Raw genomic sequence first — 25,130 nt, forward strand, 5'->3', positions numbered from 1 at the left:
GTCACGTGAAATAACATAAAAGCTGTTAAGAAGAAAATTAAATTTGTCTGATGCTTGTTGATTAAGTTAAAATAAAAAACATAGCTTCTGAATCAATATTTGTTTTGTTACGGGTTTACTTGAATGCAACTTGAATGTTTGCATCTTTCCGTTTTTTTTTGGTTTTTTATTTCTTCAAACAAATGAAGTTGGATAATTATAACATATGAGGTAAAGCATCCATATCTCGAAAAAGATTTGTTTGGTAGATAACAACATATTTTTTAATGTTTGATAGATCCTTTTATAAAAATGGTGTTCGGTAAATTATGTTATGGTTGGTTGAAATTTCGAAGTTTATTATTTTTTAATTTTTTTTATCAGATTCTTTATCATAATGTCTTTATTATTGATTTTAAATATATTTTTAAATTCATTTTAAATAAATTTAATAATATATGACTATGGCTAAATGAAAGTTCAATAATTGTTTTACAATCAATTTGCACAGGTTCTTTTTTATTAAAAATAAAAATCTTACCTAACAGTTATGTGTCATTCAATAATTGTCACACTTTTTATTCCATTTTTTAACCCCTCCCTGTTACATCCGGTCACACTCAGCTGAACTCTCAATAATTATGATCCACCCATCCACCCCCACCCCATTCACAACATGTACTCTATTATTAATATACTATATATAACATCATCACCTAAGTACAATGTTCTAAATGATTCACAGTTCATGTAAATGGCTAATTCACCTGTTCGGTTTACACTGTCGCCAGACGTTACCCCATTGTAACCAACTACATTCAATCCAGTACACAAAGAAATTGTGTTTTATTTTCTGTTGCTTAGTATTAAAGTTGAACAGTAAACGTCAGAAAGTTGTAAATTGAGATAGAATAAATATGTCTACATTATTGAAACATTCAGATTTTTTTTCTAGCTTCTGTTTCAGAGATTTTTGCACATGCAACAAAAAAAATATTGAACAGATATTGCAACACTAGATTAAATATCAGTAAAAATTAAGCTGATAAATTTAGTTCATCCTCACCATAACTTTTAAAGCTTAAAAGACATTTTAAAATGCATCCTTGCACCTATAACTTACCTTTGCTTTGACCAAAATGACAGCAGGTTGGCAGCATTCTTCTGCTCCACATTGCCTAATTCACACAATTTCTTCTGAACTAAGTCAGTCACATCATCTTTACCTTTCACACTACAACAAAACGCATTTGTATCAGACTGCAGAGACTGTGCACTTTTATATGGATGAGCCAACTTGAATGCCTCATTCATACAATACAAATCAAAATATAACTTTCATTTATCAACCATTTCGTTTATTTGTTTATACTGTTGATCTATGTTTGATTTATTAATCTTTTTCCTTTGTTGTCGAATTATAAATTGGTCAATTTAATGCGATAAAACAACTTTATTAAATTGAACAAAAGTAACAGTAACCATCAAATTTGAACGGAAAAAAGCGAAAAGGAAAGTAAGTTAAAAGTGAAGCAAAGAAAGAGTAATAATAAATTAAATTTAAAACATAGATTATAGAATTATCAAAAATGTTTAATGTTAAGTTATAACAATACAATACAGACACTATGCTTACTTACGCGTCAGGTTAACCTCTCCCTTCCTCCCTGTTACACACTGTCACGCTGGACGAACCCCTTCCCATCCCCCAAGCGTGACATAATTATTGAATGGCCCCTTGTGAAATTCTTACAAAAACAAATCTCTATTATTATCATAAAAAGAATATAATTAGCAAAAATAATTAACGATTAAATTGAAAAGACTTTTTGACGAAACCTAATTAATGAAGCACAAAACACGGATAACGTCAGGTGTGCATATAATCATACAATCGGAGTTGAAAGGAACGGCTGTTCATATTTCTTTCCAACTGTTTTATCTTTCACTTATCGTCTGTGAATGTAAACAGCTGCAGTTGTCGAGGCTGATGCAGCTGATCCACCATTGTATAATTCTTTCTCCCTTTCGTGTTTTTTGTCATTGGCCACCATGATTTGATATTTTTCTTTGTTTTCGCACGCCAACCATCTTCTCCCTAATTCCTTGGCAACTTCCCTGAAGGGCATAGCTGGAAACTATGCTTAAACTTTTAGACGATCTTCATTTGTAAAAAAAGAAAAACACAGACGTTGCCTTCTTTTGTGCGTTTGGATCTTTCGTTTTTCGTTTTCTTTTGTTGTCGCCATCAATAGATGACCATCTCTTTTTGGTATCTTACAGAATCCTTTCTTATATATTTTTCTGTGCTCGTCAGACAAACTTTTCTATTTTTTTAAAAGTCTGAAAAATTCCAAGTAAGACAAGGGAAACTCACCAGGGTTTTTTTTCTCCTCCTCTATGTTTTTTTATGCATCAATTTTTGAAAACTATTTTACACGTAACATTTTTACTGGTAATGAATACCTCTAAAAAATGTTGTTTCATTATGAAAGATTGTTAACTGTTAATAATTATTAATATATATTTCTTGTTTATTCATTAAAAACAGTTCGGTTGCTAAAGTTTTTAGATGCTATATGAATAGGTTGTTTTTAAATAAGTAGCTGATGACTGTTACAAGAACAATTTTTTTTGGTTTCCAGATAATTTAATTTAATTGATTCTGTTTTCTTTGATTTGATATGATAAAATAGAATGTTTAAATGTTAAAGATAATGTCAAACAATTGTGAGCGCAATTTTTAAAATATTTTAAGAAACAATATTGTTACGAAAAAATATCAAACTGAATGACAATTGATGTCAAGAACCAGAACAAAGTTATTTAAATTATAAAATCTTATCTAGGATGTGTTCAGACTTTAAAAATTTGTTGTCAATTTACGATTATTAGAAAAAAAGTATTCCAGTATTCAAGTATTTCATCAACAGGATCTGTCTAACATTCCTCATCGCCTCATCGATTTTGGCCAAGCCAAAATCCCTTTATTGTCATTTTGATATACTCAACTATTGCCATCTTTCACCACTTTTATCCACCAATCACTCAGTTTCAATATTCGTACCACTGTTTATCACTCATCATCACGAAAAGTTTTATTTTGAACATTTTCTTTTAGATTTCTGCTTTCGTCATCACTATCAACATTGCCTTCTTTGTCGTCATCATAATATCACGTTCATCATCATCATCTTAGTAATTTCAATCACTCTCGACATCATCATCTCCGTCATCATCTTCACTAATTTGTAAATCAGTTAATATCAATTTCACAGAGCACGCACATATGGGATGTGCAGAATTGATCGTTCCAGCCAATGTTCACGATACTCTCAATGCAGTATTCCAGATAATCAAATGGTGAGTTCGGTTCACCAGAAGCCCAGGCTTTTGTGCTCTGAACAGTTTTGTTCACTCCTGTTCATTATTAAACTGTTCATCATCCAAGTGCTACATTTTTTAAGTAGATTTAACTTAATTGTCTAAAATTTTGGTTAAAATTTTTTAAAACATTGAATGAAAAATTCTTTTTATATATAAAAAAAACTATTTTTTGTTTTTGGAATTTCAATTATTTTTATCTACTTCACTCATAAAAACATTAATGAGAAAATTATAAAGAAAAGTGAAGCAAGCCTGCCTAGGTAAGGGTACCAGAGGAAGGGCGTTCTAGATCCACTGATGTAGGTTCGAATGCCGCTGGTGTGGAAGGCACACCACGTCGAATAATACGGATCAGGGCATTTCTGGCAAGCTGTAACACAAACATCGCAGTAATAAAAACGGATATACTTTGTTTGATTTGGTAAAGTTAAAATTTGTAAAAGGGTCATTCTCTGTCAACTTGAACCATGGTCCACGCCCGACCATCTCCGATTTTTTTTAAATTTGAACAGTAAGTACCTCAATGTATTTCATCGACAAAATAAAATTTTTATAAAAAAATTTCAATTATTTTTCAAGTTATGAAGATTTTTGTGACAGCATCCTCAAATTTTTGAGCGATTTTTTTCAAAACTTGTACCTACGTAGAACGCTATATCTCTTGAACTAGCCAACATATCTTGATGAAATTTTTTGTGCATATCAGTGAAACAATGTAATAACAAAAAAAATAAATGTTATTGTCTCGAATCAAAGGATATTTTGAACAAAAAATCTAGAAAAAAATGAATTTTTTGAAAATTTCACCGATTTCAAAACAGCGTAGCTCAAAATCTATCGCAAAATAAATAAATATTTTTTGTTATTTTAGAAGTACCTTATAGTCACAAATAAATCACAAAATTTCGTTAAAATCTGTATTGAATTTTTTGAGCTATCGGAGCTCAAAAGGTCAAAAATATGAAAAACTTCTTTTGTTTGGCGCCATTTTTAACTATGAAGAACCAAACGTTTTTTAATTTTTAAAATTTGTTTATATAGTGCTTTTATAGCTTAACAACATATCAAAAAATAAAATTGGCGTTTGCTTTCTTTGAAAAATAAAACAACTTCAAAAACAGGCAAAACAAATTTTTTTCAAGTGTCAATATTTTTTATTTTTTTCAATTTAAAATTTAGAATGTATGTTACACAGATGTGAGGAATGCCCAGGAAAACTGAGTGTCGAAAATAACTTAAGAGGATTTTCAAAGAAGCTGTAATTTCCCATGATGATAATCGCAGTTCATTGATTTCCGTACAGGATACAGTTGACAGTTTCATTGAAAGATTTTCGCAAAAACTTGACGAGTTGTCATCGCATCATTACATAAGCAAAGAACAATTGAAATATCTTAGCGATTCTAAAAAAATTTAAAAAGTTCGGAGTGTATTGCTTTAATGGATTTTGCTGAAAATTATTCGGTGATAATACAGGATGCAATCCAGAGTCAACATTGGAGCAACACGCAAGTTACTCTTCACCCAATTGTTCTTTATTACAGAAAACTTATTTATTTATTTATGAAAACTTATCTGTCAAAAGCGTTTGCATGATTAGCGACTGTCTCGATCACAATGTTTCCGCTGTTTATGCTTTTCAAAAACATTTAATTAACTATGTAAAACAAAACCTGAAAAACGTTACTTTAATTAAATATTTTTCTGATGGTGCGGTAATTCAATACAAAAATTTTTCTAATTTAATTCATCACAAAGAGGATTTTGGATTAAAAGCAGAATGGCACTTTTTTGCAACTTTTCATGGTAAAAGTCCTTGCGATGGAATTGGAGGGACAACAAAAAGATTGGTTGCAAGAGCAAGTTTGCAGGCATCAACAAGATCAGATATTGAACGCCAGAGATTTTTACACATACGCTGATGCGAAAATAAATGGTATTAAATTTTTTTGGGTAGACAAAAAAGAAATTAAAGATCTGCTAGGAATGCTTGAAAAAGATTTAGGTCAGCAGATAAAATAAAGGGTTGTCGAAGTCATCACTCATTTATTCCAGACAAAAATGATCAACTTTTGATGAAACGTTTGTCTTCAGATTTATTTGGATACAATTTTAATAAAAATGAAAGTGAAGACACCAATGATGATTATGAGCCGGGTCGATTTGTACCTTTGGTCTATAATAAGAAATGGTATTTAGTAAACATTATAAAAAGAGATGATAAAAATGATGATTTAAAAGTTAACTGTCTGAAGAAATTTAAAGAAAATATTTTTTATTGGCCTAAAAATGTAGATATTTGCTATGTACCATTTAAACATATTTTGATTGTTATACCTGATGATAACATTTCTTATGTTGGAAAAATTCACATAACTCTTCCTGAAACTGTTTTTAAACACATTAGCACGTTGTATAATAATTTTGAATTGAAAAAAATAAAAAAAAATTGACACTTGAAAAAAATTTGTTTTGCCTGTTTTTGAAGTTGTTTTATTTTTCAAAGAAAGCAAACGCCAATTTTATTTTTTGATATGTTGTTAAGCTATAAAAGCACTATATAATCAAATTTTAAAAATTAAAAAACGTTTGGTTCTTCATAGTTAAAAATGGCGCCAAACAAAAGAAGTTTTTCATTTTTTTGACATTTTGAGCTCCGATAGCTCAAAAAATTCAATACAGATTTTAACTAAATTTTGTGATTTATTTGTGACTATAAGGTACTTCTAAAATAACAAAAAATATTTATTTATTTTGCGATAGATTTTGAGCTACGCTGTTTTGAAATCGGTGAAATTTTCAAAAAATTCATTTTTTTCTAGATTTTTTGTTCAAAATATCCTTTGATTCGAGACAATAACATTTATTTTTTTTGTTATTACATTGTTTCACTGATATGCACAAAAAATTTCATCAAGATATGTTGGCTAGTTCAAGAGATATAGCGTTCTACGTAGGTACAAGTTTTGAAAAAAATCGCTCAAAAATTTGAGGATGCTGTCACAAAAATCTTCATAACTTGAAAAATAATTGAAATTTTTTTATAAAAATTTTATTTTGTCGATGAAATACATTGAGGTACTTACTGTTCAAATTTAAAAAAAATCGGAGATGGTCGGGCGTGGACTTTTTTTTAAATCGTTCAAGTTGACGGAGAATGACCCAAAAGTATTAGGATAAGGAACAAACTTGAAAGAATGGATGCAACGTATTTCCATGAAACATAATTTTCAGCATCATCATCAATGATGATAGGATGAGATGATGAGAGACTATTGCATAAGGACCTAGAACTTCGCCAATCTAAAAGTTGGAACTGCATTTTGTAACACTTGTGATATTCTACCACGTAATCAAAATGTGGTGGGCAGTCTGTTATAGCGTTTTGTTGAAATATTTCAAGTTTAACTACTTTTCTCTATTATAATTATACAAATTTGAAAACTTATCATAACGTTGTCAATAAGAATCCTATATCAACAATACACACCGTGTTGTATAACAAGACCTTTGCAACCAGCCAGCACCAAATCCTTTGAGACATTGTGAAGGATGTTGGTTTTGGGGATACATGAACATGATCCATCAGATGTCAAGTGGTTCACTCCTCTCAAGCTATTGTTCGTTATGGCCTTCGAATTTGAAAACATTGATAAACATAGGCGTCGATTTAATAAAATGAATTTGGCCACTTTTAGCCCTTTTTAACCCAAACAAGCATGGGTATAATTTTTAACGATTTTTATATTGACATTATTTGCTAATGATAAGATTGTAAAAATTTTTAATCATTACATTCAATACTTCTAAATATTTGCCGGATGTTATAAAAGTTGGCATGAATAACATACTATAGTAATAATATGGTAATAAATTAACAGTTTTGAAATGATATAAGTGCTTCAAATATTTGCCCTGTTCATATTATTATTATTCATATAAAATTCTACGTTAATAATCACACAAATACTGTCTGAATGTATCACAAAAAGAATTTTTAAATATTTTATAAATTTTCAAGATGGTGATTTTATTAAGAGAACATCAGACTGCTTATTAGTTACTTTTAAATTTTTATTCACGGTTTTATCAGTTTCTTTCAAAGCCCATTGGTTTTTTTAAGTTTTAAAGTTTAAGTTTTTTAAAATTAAAAAAAGGGAATTTTAATTTGAAATTAAAAAACTATTAAAAAACTGAATGGAAGTAACCAAGCATTTAACGACGCAATCCACGTGACTCCTGCCGAATGTTTTCAGGCCGACAGACACTTCATCAGCGAAACAAACAGCTGCCTTCTGCCCCTTAACAACCGAGTGACTGTACGCCGAGCTGAACCTCACAACTGCCATCTCCTGCAACTCATAACTCAAATCTACGACACTGAGCAGAAAAAACACTTTCATCAAATGCTGACATTCAGACTGACTCATGACTGGCAACAACGTGTTAAAATTATTTGAATATCTACGATTAAACGTGGTGAATTATTTTAAAATTTTTGCTTCAACTTTGCACTGTCTAATAGATTTGAAACAGTGCAGAGTGAAAGAGATGTTGTTTTTTTTATTATTCTTTAGATCGAATTCTGTCAAACGCAGTATCAGTTAACAACTAAAAGTCACGAACTTCGCACACGCAACTATATCATGATAAGACACAAATATCTTAAAAAAAAGTCCTTTTCGGTGCAGTTCATATAAAAATTTTATTGAAAACGTGACAAAAATGCGATTTTTTGACGAATCACAGCACAGGTCTAATGTAAAAAAATTTTTTTAAAAAACATTTTTTATCTTTTTTCTATTGCAATCAACGAAGAATTTTCATTTCAAATTTAATGAACAAAATTTATTTAATTCCTAATTGTAAAGAATAATTTTACGAAAATTTCTTTGTTAAATTTAGGTGTGGATGATGACAATAGAGGTAACGAGGAAGATATTGGTTGCATTAATTGATAATGATGACGGTGATGACGAGGGAGGAGGAAGTTTATTTATTTTCTTCATTTCAAACTATTGTCTTACATGTCTGTCGATATCCGTTTTAAAAAAATTTCAAATGAATGTGTGTGTATATATATATATATATATATATATATGAATAAACCATGCAGTTTTGTGTGTATGTATATATATATATATATATATATATATATATATATATATATGTGTGTGTGTGTGTGTGTGTGTGTGTGTGTGTGTGTGGTGTGTGTGTGTAAATTTCATTAAATTATACTTAAATTTTGTATTTTTCTAATTTTTTTAAAATTAATATTTAAATTCTACATTATATTACCAAGATTCATTTTTTAATTTTATTAAATAAAAAAGAGCAACGTTTCGAAATATAAATTTCACTGATAATTTTCACCGGGTCTAGAGAGGCTGATACATCAAGATGTCTATGGGTGATACTAACATATCCCTTCACACACACGTTTTGTGTAATGCACACATGCACACACATTTACATATACAATATGTGTGTGTATGTATGGACGTGTGTAACTTAAAACTAACTTTCTTTATTCAACTGTGCTGAAGTAATTAGCAGAAGCTGCTTACTTGGCTTTACCAACGTGGACTCCAGAGAGATTCAGCTATGGTCCTTAAATACACATACATACATACTCAAACACGTGCATATATGCAAACAAACAAAAGAACCAAATTTTTTATATTCTGAAACTTTTTGAAAATTAAAAATGTAATTTTGCAGGCGGTTTTTTAAAAATGCACTTGAATCCACATTTGCGGCAAACCGCAAAATCCGCGGAGTTTTGAAAATTTTTTATTCGCAACCACGGTTGCGGAGCGGTAAGCGCGGTTTGAAACCGCATTGTGGTTATCCGCATGGGGCTCTAGTAGTAGATAAATGATTTTATTTATTACACATTTAAATTTGTAACTATGCTAAACAACTCTAAACAATATCTCTTAATTCTCTTCTAACAACCTAAACATAAGAAACAGATGAGTCTGAAATTTATATTCACTAATGTATTAACTAGTATAACAGCTTTTTCGTCGTTTAACTATAAGTTGATGCTAAAATATTAATTATTTCATTGCTATTGAAGGTCTTTAGGCATAAATTATTTTAAAACTGTCTCAGTAAATTTATTAATTTGTTCAAAATGTATTTCAATTACGACTATGACCTCTTGGAAGCAACTTGTGAAGAAAACGTCAAAACAATTGGTAAGCTAGATACAAATTTGAATAAGCTAGACTATGCAAATAAAACGTTTGAAGAATAAAATAACGATCAACACATTTTTTAAAAGATTTGCTTTTTATCAATATTTATCGAAAGACTGTCATTTCTATTAAATAAGCTACAGAGAATTTATCAATCTATTGAACACTAACAAATCATCAAATCTTATTGCTTTTCTGGATGTCGAATCCTTGCTTACAAATGTTCCCATCCATGACACAGTTTTTATTATTATCATCAATAGTGTTATCACTCATACATGCCCACTTAAAAATACCAAAAACCCATCTCTTTTTCTCTATCTGTTTGTTGTTTTACTTTGTTTTTTTTTTTTACTTTTTAACTTAATTGATTTGTTTTTTATTGTATTTTTTAAAAAAAATCTGTGGTTTTAACTTCAGCATGTAATTTTAATCACTTCTATCACAATGTTTAAACTCTAAAACGTTGTGTTAATCATCTTTAGCACGTGGCTTTAACTTTAACAAGTGAGTGTTTTATGTGATTGTAAAACACGTGTTAACATGTGATCAACAAAGTGTGAAATATACATAATATATTTTGTGTTTAGACCATCATAAATAGAACTTGTAGTTGAGTTTCTCAATTTTTCATTGAGAATAACGGGACTCGTTAAAAAAATTGAGAAACTCAACAACAAGTTGAATAATGCCGAAAACGCAGTGATCTTTATAAATAATTATACATAATATAAATATATATATATACGTTCAGTCGGACCTTCGTATAACGAATTTGATGATTCCAGGAAAAAAAATCGAATCCATTTTTTATGTTTCAAAAAATTGATGTTCTTGTTTCAACTTCAACGTGAATTGGAAAATCACGAATTGCAATCTTTGTTATAATAATATATTCACCTACATATTTTTGTTAAGAGATATGGGCTCATTACCTGCTGAGATATAATTTGTTAAGACCGAAATAATTAGAAAAATAATATTTATTAGCAAAACAATGCACGTGCTAGGAGGCTAGCTAATTTAGAAAGAGGAAAGGAAACGTATATCTGAAACAAAGTAAACAGAACTTATGGAAAGTCATAAAATATATTTTATTTCATATATTTTATTTCATCGATCTTAAGTTAAATTAAAAAAAAACACAGGTAACAAGCCACCATCATTCACGTATTTAAATTTAAAATAATCAATAAAATCATTGCGTTGATATGATTAAAACCATGTTCTACAATCATATCTTTGTGCAAACACGAAATTTTTATTACTGTGCCATTGTAAACTTTTGGTTTTGCTATATTCATTTCTTTTTTTTACAACTTCTTCCTTAAAATATATCAGGTCAGTGATAAGTAAGTAAGAAGCAACAACGTGGGACCACATAGTCAAGATTCAACTCCTAGGTGTGTGATTTTGTAAAAAATTTTCGATAATTAAGTTATTTATTGCAATATTGTTCTAACATTAGTGAACTAATTGTAGTTGTTTGTCATTAATAATAGACATAGCTTGGTTTAGCTACCAGCAGCAAATCATATTTAACTGTGATTATTCGATATTGGACTTTTGCTATCGACAAGTAAATTTTATCGTCGTGTTTATTTTGTACCTCCTCACAGCACGAGTCACGCTCGAATTTTGAGAAGACGAAAAATGCCACTACAATCACCGAATCACGAGCGAGATTATAAGATTGTTGAGTTGGACACGGTTGTCAGTACTGTTAGTAATAGTGCTTTTTTGTGTTATATCATTCTCTGGTCATATGTTCATTTTCAAATTTAATTGATAATTATTTTTCATATTTAACTTGATAGAATTTTATAATGTTACAGTTTTTTAAAGTTCTGAACCAATATAACTAATACTAATTTTTTCCCTAGCCAAACAAAAGAAACAGCGAAAACGTCTCAAAAACAAAATCCGAAGAAACGGGACCTAGGTCATTTGTTTTAAGCAAAACACCTACGCAGACAAATATGAACATCCAACAGCAAGTTCGCTGCGATGTTAGGACTCCAGAAACATTCAGGCCCCTTCCTCCTAACACACCATCTACCGCTCGACATCCAGTCTTCAGACGATTGTACAACCCGCTACCTTCACTTCTAGGGACAGATTCCTCTGAAACGTGGTTTTCTATGATCTCGAAAGAGACAGAGTCCGCATATTTCAGAGATCATAAGTTTTACATTCAAAATCCAGACATTCATCCAATGATGAGATCAAAATTGATCGAAAAACTGATTGAAATTTGTCATGACTACAAGCTACAGAGAACAACATTGTACATGGCAGTCGATTATATTGATAGGTTCGTTTCTTTTGTTTTGATATGTTGTTAATTAGTTTCATCCGACCAACCAATCTGTTCTGCATACTTTGCTTATTAGATGTTTCAACATTAAGGTACATGATACGATTCATGTTGGTATTAAAATTATCTGACCTGTTCTTAATATTGATAAACGATCACTTGATATATACACTAACATATCATAATCCAGTGCTTTTCAAAGTGGTGGTCCGTAGACCGGTGCCGATCCGCGGACTAGCAGCTGCCGGTCCGCGGCGAACTCCCAAAATTTTTTAAAATATTCAAAATAAAATAATAAAAATAAGACTTGACCAGCAACACAAAGAAAATTTCATTAATTAGTACTGGTGAGATAAGAACAGAAATGAGAGCGCGAGTGCCAGAATGACCTCTGCAACTAATGAGATTCATTGTTCCAAATTGGGGTGGTCAGCTGTTTAAAAAAACATGGTTAGAGTGTTAGATAAGTATGAAAGTGAGCAAGAAATAGTATTTCACGCATGATATATTAACCGTAACGGACCATACATATATATACATATGTAATAAGTTTTAGGAATATGAATTATGTTGGGCTTGGTGGGAGATTCGATCAGGTTCGACGAAATATGTATGTGTGTGTGTATGTATTTGTATTTGAGGGTAGGTATATGTGCGTGTGTGTGTGTTTGTGTGTGCTTGCGTGAGAGAGTGTGTGGGTAAGTGTACATGTGTGTGTGTGTGTTTAAATGAGTGTGTGTGTATGTGTGAGTGCATGTGTCTGTGTGTGTGTAGAAATGTGTATATATGTATATAAATATTGTATTCTATGAGCATTAACCAGGGCACAGCGGGGATGTATATGGAGGTGTACATATCTATGTGTAAGATGGCCATGCACGCAGCTGTGCCCTGAGACATATGACCACGCCCTATATATGTATGGTGTGTGGCCATATTTGTTTATGTATCTATTTATTTGAGTGTGTAAGTGAGCGTATGTTGAGTTTCCAGATCATTTCATTGATTCTGTTTTCTTCTGTATTCTGTATAACAGTATTGTGATATGAATTGTAGTATGGTGCGTGTTTGTAAGTGTGTGTGAGCGTGAGTTTATATGTACGTATTAATTTTTTCATTTCTGTTACATTTATAGTTAGAATTTTTAGTTAAGGGAGGCCTATCCACCGGTTTATTTTTTTTTGTCATCCTTCAAAAATAAATAAAATAAAAAAAACGTTATCAGCTGTTTAAAAGTATCATTATATCATGCACACTATATATATACATATATATAAATATAATATCAACTAATTTGCATAAACATGTGCGTGTGATCAGCTGTTCAAAAACACGTGGTTATTGTAACAAAGAGCTACGCGGAACTTTAAAATTACGTAATCGCATGTATCTGTGACTTTGAAATTGATTGAAACGGAATAAGTTATTAAAGTTTATTGAAGTTAATAAAAAGTGTTTAGAATTAAAATAAGGTTAGTTTCAGAAATCCATCTGTTACGCTTAGAGAGAATTTAACCGTTAGACTGGAAGATAACATTTCGGAACTTGCAGCTGACCAAGGGTTACAGATGCGATTTGAGAATGCATCTTCGCTTGAGCGCATTTTGGATAAGCATTAGGTCGGAATACCCAGAGCTCGCCGAATAAGCTATGAAAAGTCTTCATTCCTACTTCTACTTATTTGTGCGAAATCGGGTTTTCATGTATGGCTGTGATAAGACAAAATTCAGAAACTCTTTGGAAGTTTCTTCACCACTACGTGCCGCTTTGTCTTCATTTGAACCACGCCATTGACGTAGTCCCATAAAGAAAACAAACTCATTCTTCACACTAATTTTTATATCATTTTATTTAAATTTTGTTTCAAAATATCGAAGTAATTGTAATTATTATTTATTTTTAATAAACATTGTAGTCAAAAGATTCCATGCTTCTAAAATTAACAAATTAACAAAATCTACAAATCTACCAACATTCACGGTATGTTTATTTATTGTATATATATATATATATATATATACATACATATATATATATATATTGTGTAATGGTGGTCCGCAGCATGCCCATTAAATTCCGTACCGGTCCGTGAAAAAAAAAAGTTTGAAAAGCACTGTCATAAGCTTGTTGCTTCTGCAATTGTAGATTGAAATGCTATACGTATATGCACATGTGTGGTTATTTTTACAGATATTCTGTATAACATATAACTAACATTATTTTTACAAATATTCTGTATAGCACTTAGATAGCATTGATGTAATTGACCGACTAATAGTGACATTCGTGAACTTTTACAATATTTAGGTACCTGAGCAGATCAAGTGGGATCGAAAAGACAACAATGTGGTTGATTGGGATAACATCCTTGTTCATTGCTTCCAAGAATGAAGTATGCATTATGAGGATTGTGGTGGTGAAAAATGATGGTACTATGATGGATATATGAAAAAATGCAGATTTTGCTAAAAATTCAAATAATTCATTTTTAAATTTGATATGTTCGTACATTTCTACTCAACCAGGAAATCTACCCACCAACACTTAAAAAGTTTTGTTCCAAAACAGACGGAGCCTGTTCTACTAAGGAAGTTTTGACATTTGAGCTACACATGTTACAGGCAAGTATTTAAATTTTTTAGGGCAAATTTAGTTTCGATATTTTTCATTTCTATTGAATAATAAATCAAGTTGCGTTTTATATTTTCTTATAAAGTGATTGAGAAAAAAAAGTTGAGCTATGCCTGATTTTTGTGCATTCTTGTATAAATAAAATGTCATTAATTTAAACATTGCAAATAACTGAACCATATACATAACTTGAAACAATTGGAAATTTGTCTTGAAACAAATGTACTTCATCAGGTGCTTTGCTGGAATTTGTCCCCTGTGACTGCAATCTGTTGGATGGGTGTATTTTTGCAGATAGAGGCTTATAAAGCAGAAGAGGATTTTTTTGTGCCTCAATACAACCAGAATGTCTTCGTCAGGGCCAGTCAATTGTTGGATCTTTGTCTCATGAGCACTGAGTCACTTCAATTTGGATACCACTTGCTAGCTGCCACTACTATTAGTTTTTATGTCAAGAGCATCATCACCGTTACTCAGATCACAGGTTGGTTGGTTGATGTGTGTTGTTTGATAGGTTGATAATGATGTTAGATAGCTGGATAGCGTTGTTTGGTTGGTGTTGATGCATATTAATGTTTGCACATGTTATCAGAGATGTTCAATTATTCATTGATCTCTTCCTAATTTGGAATTTGCTAATTAATGTCTAGCTCTCTCAAGTGAAGAGATGGAAAGTTGTCGTAATTGGATGGTGCCATTCTTGGATGTGTTAGAGATGGGAAGAAATGCATCTTTGGTATGTTCTTCCTTTTCCGACATACCTGAAGAGTTGGCACACAACATTCAAACTCACAGTGTCAATCTAGTCTTATTGGTAGGTTTATTTTTTTGAATATTTTTGAATTCTTTTAATTAAAAAAAATTTCCATCTTTGAATACTTTTCAATTTAGTTGAACAATATTATTTACTTTTGCTATAAACACAATTGATTGTTATTCACGATAGAAAAAGGTCGAAGCTTATAGAAAGGTTACGACACCGAGCAGCAAATGGATGAGAGGTAGGCGATGGAGAAAATTTAAGTGGTCACTACATCGATCCATGTGTTTTAAAATGTTAAGAATTTTGAAAAAAAGAAGTAGACATTTATGTATGGATGCATTTGCTACTATCTTTTCAATTTTTTTTATTTATTTTTTTTCTTCATTTTTTCGAAGATTAGCAGAATAATATTATCTTTAACATTTGTAACAATGACTGTTGATATGATGTGAGGATGTTGTAAATAACATATCAATTTAATTCAGTTTCCTTATTAAATCTATATATATTAATTTATTCATTCATTATTAATTCGTTATTTAAACTTGTTACTAATATGTTTTTTCAGCTTCTATTTGGTTTTTCCATTTTGACAAACAAAATTTTTCAAATACAATTTTCGCTAATCTGTTTGTATTTATAATAACAACACGAACATTAAAAGAAAGCCGGTCAAATTGTGAAATTTTTTTAAATGCATATAAACCTTTGTTCGCAGACAACGGGAAGTCAATGCAACATGAAAATTTAACAATCTTTACAAATAAAAATATTTTGTTAGTGTGAAAAATTATATTTAGACCAATTTGTTGAAAAAATATTTCCGATTAGTAGGTTGACAGGTTTGTATCAATGTTATCTAAATTTCTGCGCAGATTATATGACGAAGTTAGTATTTCATGATTTTATATTTTCCTATCGTTTAATTTTTAATAAAACGTTTCAAAGAATTCTACCTGAATATTCTTGAGTGGCTGTTAATCTTGAGCAATATTTAAAAAACTAATAACTTTAGTTATCCACGTGTTAAAGCTGAATAAAACCACGGGTTAGAATTAAATAAAACTACATGCTAAATTTAAAATCACGGATTTTTAACCCAATATACGATAAATAACAAACCACTCAAATTGCGAAGTAGCAAAAATAAACCGAAATAAAGCAAATAAAAGCAAAACAACCATCAGCAATCTATAAGGTTTCTTTAAATGGAATATTAATTAATTATTACGCAAGATCTTGTGAGAAAAAAATTTTTACTCAAACGTAACATAGCGATCTTATTTTTACTTTAAAAGTAGCCCTGCTACTAATAACGTTACTGTCAGTTCTAGAAAAGTAGCGATGCTACTGTAGCACCGCTATTCCGCTATTATCATCCCTTATATTGCATTTAATAAAGCCAAACTCATTGACAAAACCGAACATTAGGACAACTTTATAAAAGCGTTGGTTCTTTAAAAATTTTAAAAATTCAAGTCAATGGGTGGTTTTTCAGATAGCTTAGTCATGGATGTTTCGAGACACCAATGGCCACCATTTACGTAATATGTTAATGACCCCTTAGCAACAAATATACTAGCAGCGCATCCCTCTAGCACAATATGCTAATTAACGGGCAATGTGCTTTTTAAAACACAAAGGCGCACACACATACATACACACACTCACGCACGAACACACACACACACACATATATAATATATACACATATATATAATATATATAGTGACAAAGAAGAATATGATGCTATCGATGAAGAAAAGGAAACCAAATAAGATGACCAGCCAATTAAGACACCTGACACCTAATTCGCATCAAAGTTCAATTTTACAAGACCAAAGTTAATTTTTACAACGTCAAAGTTAATCTTGACAAAGTCAATATTTCCCTATACATACAACAAGGAGCATTGACGATGATTCATTCGGAATCGAAATATGGCCTTATTTGCAGCATGAATTCGAAAAATAAGTTTATTTTGAATTTTAATAAACTAAACGTTCACCAAAAAACTTTAGTGAGAAAAATACAAACATAATAATGCCAAACATTCAGTAGAATTTATAGAATATTGTAAAAATTATGGTCTATTACCAACATATAATATATATGTAAATATGCAATTATTGATGAAAATCACAGTATGTTCGGCGTTAGTTAACTTTCAAATTAACTTTTCAATTTTTCTAACGGTTGATCGTAAATCATTTTCAAGTTTCTTTAGTTCAAAACCAAAATTTTTGTTTATTTTATGCATGATAGAATAGAAAAGCTTTTTTCGGTATTCCTATAGGTACCATCGTCGGTGTTCAAATTGATATGTTGTGGTTGTGCCCAGATGATCAAATATTTTTACACTTTACTAGTAAACCAGAATCGATAATGGATCATAGCTATCTAATATATTTGTTCAAATGTAATATTGGTGAGTTAAAAAAATCGAAAAGTTAAATTGGAAGTATATTTTTTACAATATTCTATAAATTCTACCGAATGTTTGGCGTTAATAGGTTTGTAGTTCGTTTTTTCAATTTTTCTCACTAAAGTTTTTTGGTGAACGTTAAGTTTATTAAAATTCAAAATAAACTTATTTTTCGAATTCATGCTGCAAATAAGGCCATACTAGTTTATTAAAATTCAAAATAAACTTATTTTTAGAATTCATGCTGCAAATAAGGCCATATGGGTTCCCCCCTTGGCGTCCTATTTGCCAGTTTTTACCTAGGACAGCTGGAGAATGAAACATTCAAAAACAATGCAAGTTTAAAACCAAATATCTACGCCAGATACGTGGATGATATCTTTGTCTCCTATAACGATCCTGAACAAATCACCCAACTTCTTGGTACCTTAAACAAATCAAAACTTAGGTTTACCATTGAAAGTGAAAAGGAACAACGTTTACCTTTCCTCGATGTGTTGGTCACCCGTGGCGAAGAACGATTCAAAACCGCGGTCTATGTCAAAGAAACGAATACAGGAATTTGTTTGAATGGACAAAGTGAATGCACTGAACAATTTAAAGACAGCACAATAAAATCATTTGTGAACCGGGCATTCACACACTCTTCCGATATTGAAAATCGCGACGCTGAATTAAAGAGGGTCACTAACCTGCTTGTAAACAATGGATATAAGACTTACTCTATTGAAAAGATTGTTAAAAACAAATTACTACACAGCAATAACCTTCCTAGTACCAACAATCAAGATAACGACATCATCTTGTATTACAGAAATCACATGTCAACAGCATACAAGGTAGATGAAGCTATTCTTAAGCATATCATCAATAAAAATGTCACACCAACCAACCCAAATAGTAAAGTTAAACTCCGAATTTATTACAACAATAAAAAGACGTCTCACCTAATACTGAAAAACAACTGCAGTCCTAGAGATAACTCTGAGTTAAAGCGTAATCACGTAATATATGAATTTAATTGCCCCTTTGACGGCTGTGCACGTCAACATGACTCATATATCGGGATTACTACTACCTCACTGACTTAGAAGGCTTACGATGCATAAACAGAGTGGTGCTATCAAATCTCATTTGGACTCAACACACTCAATCACAATTAGCCGTGAAATCCTCGACAGCAACACCTAATTCGCATCAAAGTTCAACTTTACAACACCAAAGTTAATTTTTACAACGTCAAAGTTCATCTTGACAAAGTCAATATTTCCCTATATATACAGCAAGGAGCACTGATGATGATTCATTTGGAATCAAAATATGGCCTTATTTGCAGCATGAATTCGAAAAATAAGTTTATTTTGAATTTTAATAAACTAAACGTTCACCAAAAAACTTTAGTGAGAAAAATCGAAAAAACGAACTACAAACATATTAACGCCAAACATTCGGTAGAATTTATAGAATATTGTAAAAATTATGGTCTATTACCAATATATATATATATATATATATATATATATATATATATATATATATATATATATATATATTATATATATATATATATATATCTTGGATTATATATTACTATACATACACACACACACACATATATATATATATATAATAAGCCTTGAATATATATATCATAGTATATATTATTATATATATATATATACATATGGGTTCAGACTGTCATTTATTTTTATACAGTTATTAAGAAATATCACCGCATTTTCCGCATTGTTGAGTTAGGAACTAAGTTTTTCAATTTTTTGAACAATTATTTTATCAACATTATTCAATTTATTCAAATTAACAATAAAATTTAAAATTATTTTAGACTGCATTTTTCGTATATACATTTACATAGAAGCATTTTTCGCTAACCTTTACCATCATCAGTGTAATAGAGTTTGTGATATTGTTATATGTAGTTCATCAGGTATTTATAGTGTTTTTAAACCTAAGCTCCAATGTTTCTTTGTGTGATTAACTTCTTTGTTGGTAGGATCGTTACAGCTTTTTGTTGGATTTTTATTACAGGGTTTCTATTTTTTATTAATAAAATCTCTGCCATTTTCAAATTGCTTATATTATGGTTGTAATATAACACTTTGTTATTTAAGTTTAATATTTTCCTTGTTATTTTTATTTGGTGTGAATCCACTAAAAAATCATATAATTTTTATAATTCTACCTGATTTGTAGCAAGTGTGAAAAAAGAATATCCCAAATGACCATGATCAGAGATACGTAGGAGGTTACAATCACTTGTAGAGTGACCTCTCACAACATCTCTGATGGTTATAAATTTTTGATAAGTTTTTTCTGTGAAAATTTTTTTCGTCAAAACTAACCGTCACAAAAAAATATAATTATTTTTTGTAACGCTTGTTTGCTATGTGCAATAATTTTTTTCATTAAAACATCTGACAATCATCAATTTATTTTTTTATACTGTTTTTACTTTCTCTGTGATACGTTTACGTAATATCTGTGATATTTAATAAATTGATATCTGTTATATACTGATATCAAACATACGTGAAACTTAATGTTCATTATAGTTGATGTAAAACTTTTATTAAAACAATTATTATTATTATTGTTATTATTTAAAAACTTAACGTGTGAAATATTTGATACCCTCGATATTGTATGTTTATGACGTTCAATGTATTAATGTACGTCTATAATGACTTAATTATATGTATGGCTGAATAAAATGCAGATAGGTAACTATGATTTGAAAAAAAGACCAAAATTTCATTAATTAAATTTCATTTTTATATTTCATACAACAAATTTCCAACAACCGAGAAAAATTTTCTAATTAAAAACAAACAATATTATTTTTCATCGCGATAAAGCTCAATCTCAACCTCAAATGAATAAACATGAATATATATATGGCTGAATAAAATGCAGATAAGTAACAATGATTTGAAAAAAAAGACCAAAATTTTATTAATTAAATTTCATTTTTATATTTCATACAGCAAATTTCCAACAACCGAGAAAAATTTTCAAATTAAAAACAAACAATATTATTTTTCATCGCGATAAAGTTCAATCTCAACCTCAAATGAATAAACGATGAATAAACATTAGATGCATCGGAAGCGTCCAATTCCTACCATCCCCCTCAAATTCTGGAGACAAAAATTCCTTCTTGGGTCAATCTTTTGAATTTTTATATATAATAAAAAGGGTGAACCCGTTAACGTTATTGGTAGCATATAGGGGCATATGTGTATCAATGATGGATTCCGATAGTCTAATTGGACATACCTAATATGCTAATTACCCCTTGAGAACAAAGAAAATATAACGCATTATTATTTTATTTTCTTGTTTTATTGCAAATTACACTCCTGTGTAAAAGTGTCGCACGATTGATAATTTTCAACAAGTAAACTTGGCACGGCACAAATCTGTCACTGCGTGTGGTTATTCTACGTTATTTGATTAATTAATGTTTACTTTCAAAGTATCGATATCTATTTAACTTAAACATAACGCTTAATGCTTTGAAATAATTGTTTAATATGTTTATTAAACATGATATACTACTCCTAACGATCCGACAGATTTGTTTTCATAAACGTACAACACTTTTGCCCAGGCTTACTGATTCTACAAATATGCTAATGTACATACAACTCTCGGAGATGCTTTTTATAAATAGAGGACAAATAATATTTAAAATTCTGTATTCCAATTGGTGGCACGTGGCTTTCATTTCATTGATGGCCACAAAAAATAAAATATAATAGTTTAAACCATTTTTTTAATAAAATATTTCCCTAACTTGAAGGGGAGGCGATTGCCTTTCCCCAACCCAACCGTGGACGCCCCTGAATGATGTCATCATTATTATAAATCAATATTTGAACTTCATATATCGATGTTTTTAAAAAAAATAAATTCATCCAATTCCAGGTCGAAATAGGAAGACGGTGCAGGATGGCGAATGGGATTTTCAAATACTGTCTTTGTAAGAGATTGCCGCTAAGAAATGTTTATGATGAACCAAATTAATTAATTTATTTATTATATCAGTTTATTATATTTTAAATCATCGAATAATTGAAATTAATAAATCAAATTAATGAAACAAAATGAAAAATAAAAGCTGTCAGTGGTTGATGAATGGACACATTTTTACATTTTCATTATTTCCAACCTAGACATTGGATTAGAAATTAAATTTTGAGATTCAACTTACGTTTGCAAACGTCTTCTTCACCGGAAAACTCAAAGACCATTCCTGAAGCTATTGACATTAAAACAAAATTATAATTTGGAATTGTTTAAAAATTATCAAATTTATTTTAGTGCTATTATATTTTGTTAGCAAGTGCTCGTATACTTTGAGTGAGCTACACATATGCATTGCTGATAATAATAGTAATAACAATAATAATATGCAAAACGATGGGGTTATAATAAGCTGCATGTACATATTTAACAACAGCCTAGGTAATGTTGCAAAAATTTCGACTTATAAAAAATTTCTTGCAAGTAGCAGCGGATCACAAATATTTTTTTAATGTTTGATAACAATTTCACACATCTCTGGTTAATTACTGTTTATATATAAAAAAAAGTAAAGCTCTGATTAACAGAAATTCAAGTGAAAACCAGTAAAATCAATAAACATGTGCAGAATGGCGACAATTTTAACCAAAGGTGTTTGTTTGTAAGTGTGTACGTGCACACGAGGCAGGCTCATGAAAATGGTTATGTCTGCCAGAACAGAAGGAGAGAGGAAAAAAGAAAACCCCGCAAGAAGATGGTTAGATGATACTGAAGAATGGAATGCAGAAAACATGCATGGTAAAAAAGCATGCCGAGTCGGGACAGGGTTTGCGGAACAAATGATATTGCTATCGGCGTGGACGGTCCTCGGACTATGGGGAACTCTGGATGGATGAATATGTGCGCCCACAAATAGCTTGTTTATTTGTATGCATTTAAGGATTTAATTAAAAATAAAAATTTAAACACAAATTTGCATGCGAGCAAACTGAAACAGACCGGCGAGGTGTGAGCACGATCGACTTTCGGCTGATGTGGAGAAGGACTCTGTTTTCCTCCAACCGGCTCGAGATTGTGCCCCGTCCACTGAACGTTGCGAGTAATCGTTAACTGCGATCACTGCTTTCGATTTTTCAGAACTGAGCATTTTAAAAGTTACAAGTTTATTAAAATTTTTAAAAACATAGATCGAACCAGTTGAGTGGAATTGTTTCCGTGTTGTATGTTATTTGTTTTTTTGTTAATGAAACTAGATAGCATCATAAAACTTTCATAGCAAAATTCATAAAATAATGAAACGATAATTACGCAATTTTGATATAGAACAAATAAAAACTGTGAAGTTTTTTTGAACTTGAAATTGTTGAATTTGATCGCACAAACATCGGGGCTCACCGGGTTAAAATCTCTTCAAAAATTACTTTTTAAAAACTTTGTAATTAATAAAAAAAACTTTTTCTCGTTTGAAACTAATCAAATTTGCACTTTCTTTCATAAAAAAAAAAACAATTTTTTTTTTTATTAAAATTTACAACACACCTCAGACTGAAATTTGCAATAACGTTTAAAATTAATAATAGGAGTCCGTGGGTAGGACCGAGTCTGGAGGAAGTTAATTTAGTAAAACTACCTGCACTGTTGGCGTAGGTTCGTCATCGACTTGAATGTGCAATATTTGTCGTTGAGTAGTGAGATGGAGGTTGTGGGCAGAGACAATGTTGTACGGTAGCACGTGAGATGCTCCAACGATCTTGCTTCGATTTGAAATGCTGATTCTAAAACTGAAATAAACGTTATGATGTGTATGGCGTGAATGAACCTTGGTAATCTTTGTATTTGATTCCTGTCGTCCTGACGTAGCCCACACCTGCCTCCAAATAATAATCAGTCCTCATCATCTGGTCCACTGTATCGCGAAAACAGGTCTGCGATCTAAATTCGGCACTTTGAAGCGTTGCATATACTTTAATTAATGAAAATAGAAATAATAAAATTTTGATTTAGCAGATTAATAATAGAGATAATAAAATAGAGTAATAATCTAGCAAGGCAGCTTACTCGAGGCAGCTGTTGATGACCGCGTTCAACGTGGTGCTGTTGTAGGTGATATTGCGGGGCTTTTCAACCTTCAGATCACAGAGCTGGTAATGGTGCTCGTTTAGTTTCACCTCTGAACAATCAACTGTGAGGTTATTTAGTAACAAGTAAAAATACGCTATGCAAATTTTCAACATTAAAAATCAATAAAATAATTTGAAGAGATTTTTTTTATGTTAATTCTTTGATTCGTTCATTCAGTCTCACACGTCAGTTTGATATCGTGGCGGTCATCTGAAATGGTAATAGAAAAGTGACAGATTGTAAGTTATTGCTGATTAATTCTATTTCACAAAATTGCATTTATTTAAACATTTAATTCAGTTTTTTTATTTACTCGTCTTTAAAAAACTTTCACGAACCTCTTCCCTGTGCCAACGTTATGATAGCGTTAAACAAGAAAACAAACGAAACGAAAATTAGTCTCATATTAATTCGAAAATTTTCGTTTTTAATGTATAAAAACTTCAAATCAACTAATCTTCTCCAGTGGTCTGCTGCTTATATAGGGAAAGAAAGATTAAAGACCTTTGAACGTTTAAAAAAAACAATTTTTTTTTACTTTAAGATATATAACACAATGTTTATTATGTTATATTATCATATATATATTAAAATTATTATATTAATAATGATAACGTATAGTTACGTATAATGTATGTATATATATATAACCATAACTAATCAACTAACATAAATATGTGTATTTATATATAATTGCAATTTTTATGAAGTTCACGAGATCAGGTCAAAGTTCATAGGTGCTTCAACGTTACAAAGTGCAAGTACAAATTAAAAATACAAAAACAAGTAAAAAATTCAAACCTGGAAATGGAAAGTTTTAACAACCCACGTGCACACGCACACACACACACACGGTTACACACCCGAAAAACAAACACATGCAAACATACAAATTCAGGAAAGCCAAATGAGTTGAAAAAAATTTTGTGGTTAAGCCTCTGTTAACTACTACAAAAAAATACGAAAACGGAAAACAAAACGTACATCGTAAAAAATGAAAAAGTTAAGATATTTCAAATTTTATGTTCCTGGGTTCTCAGAATTTTTCATTAACTGAAGCAAGAATTGAAAAAGAAACTTAGACAACGTTGTGGTAAACGTGGTTTTTATAATACTGACACGCCCACAGACGCACACTGGCCAATAAACACTCCTCTCACACGCACACTCATTACACCAGACACACACGAGTTCAGTCGGACTTTTATACTCATTTACTGGCAGGTCTAAAAATAAATAACATATTAAAAATAAACA

General features: G+C 30.6%; 4 protein-coding genes across 4 annotated transcripts; 1 reads left to right on the forward strand and 3 right to left on the reverse strand.

Annotated features, from left to right (window-relative positions):
- Positions 1-346: 346 nt before the first annotated feature.
- Positions 347-2,108, reverse strand: HELRODRAFT_183542 (hypothetical protein; the record flags this gene model as incomplete). Its single annotated transcript, XM_009013143.1, has 3 exons — positions 347-380; positions 1,103-1,284; positions 1,950-2,108. 3 exons carry the CDS (start codon positions 2,106-2,108, stop codon positions 347-349), a joined length of 375 nt encoding a protein of 124 aa, XP_009011391.1.
- Positions 2,109-3,005: 897 nt separating this feature from the next.
- On the reverse strand, positions 3,006-7,796 carry HELRODRAFT_194913 (hypothetical protein; the record flags this gene model as incomplete). Its single annotated transcript, XM_009013144.1, has 5 exons — positions 3,006-3,399; positions 3,623-3,736; positions 6,556-6,738; positions 6,857-6,998; positions 7,575-7,796. The coding sequence occupies 5 exons, from the start codon at positions 7,794-7,796 to the stop codon at positions 3,236-3,238; spliced, it is 825 nt and encodes a 274-aa protein (XP_009011392.1). The 3' UTR covers positions 3,006-3,235.
- A 6,997-nt stretch (positions 7,797-14,793) lies between these two features.
- On the forward strand, positions 14,794-16,031 carry HELRODRAFT_183545 (hypothetical protein; the record flags this gene model as incomplete). Its single annotated transcript, XM_009013145.1, has 3 exons — positions 14,794-15,001; positions 15,168-15,331; positions 15,999-16,031. 3 exons carry the CDS (start codon positions 14,794-14,796, stop codon positions 16,029-16,031), a joined length of 405 nt encoding a protein of 134 aa, XP_009011393.1.
- Positions 16,032-19,896: 3,865 nt separating this feature from the next.
- On the reverse strand, positions 19,897-24,702 carry HELRODRAFT_194914 (hypothetical protein; the record flags this gene model as incomplete). Its single annotated transcript, XM_009013146.1, has 11 exons — positions 24,675-24,702; positions 24,212-24,377; positions 24,057-24,083; positions 23,811-23,934; positions 23,571-23,696; positions 23,383-23,502; positions 22,752-22,891; positions 22,544-22,636; positions 21,940-21,987; positions 21,523-21,568; positions 19,897-20,008 (listed from the first exon to the last, which is right to left on the reverse strand). Exons 2-11 carry the CDS (start codon positions 24,276-24,278, stop codon positions 19,897-19,899), a joined length of 903 nt encoding a protein of 300 aa, XP_009011394.1. The 5' UTR covers positions 24,279-24,377; positions 24,675-24,702.
- Positions 24,703-25,130: the final 428 nt, after the last annotated feature.

The sequence above is a fragment of the Helobdella robusta genome (assembly GCF_000326865.2).
Source record: "Helobdella robusta unplaced genomic scaffold HELROscaffold_110, whole genome shotgun sequence".
NCBI classification, from domain to species: domain Eukaryota; kingdom Metazoa; phylum Annelida; class Clitellata; order Rhynchobdellida; family Glossiphoniidae; genus Helobdella; species Helobdella robusta.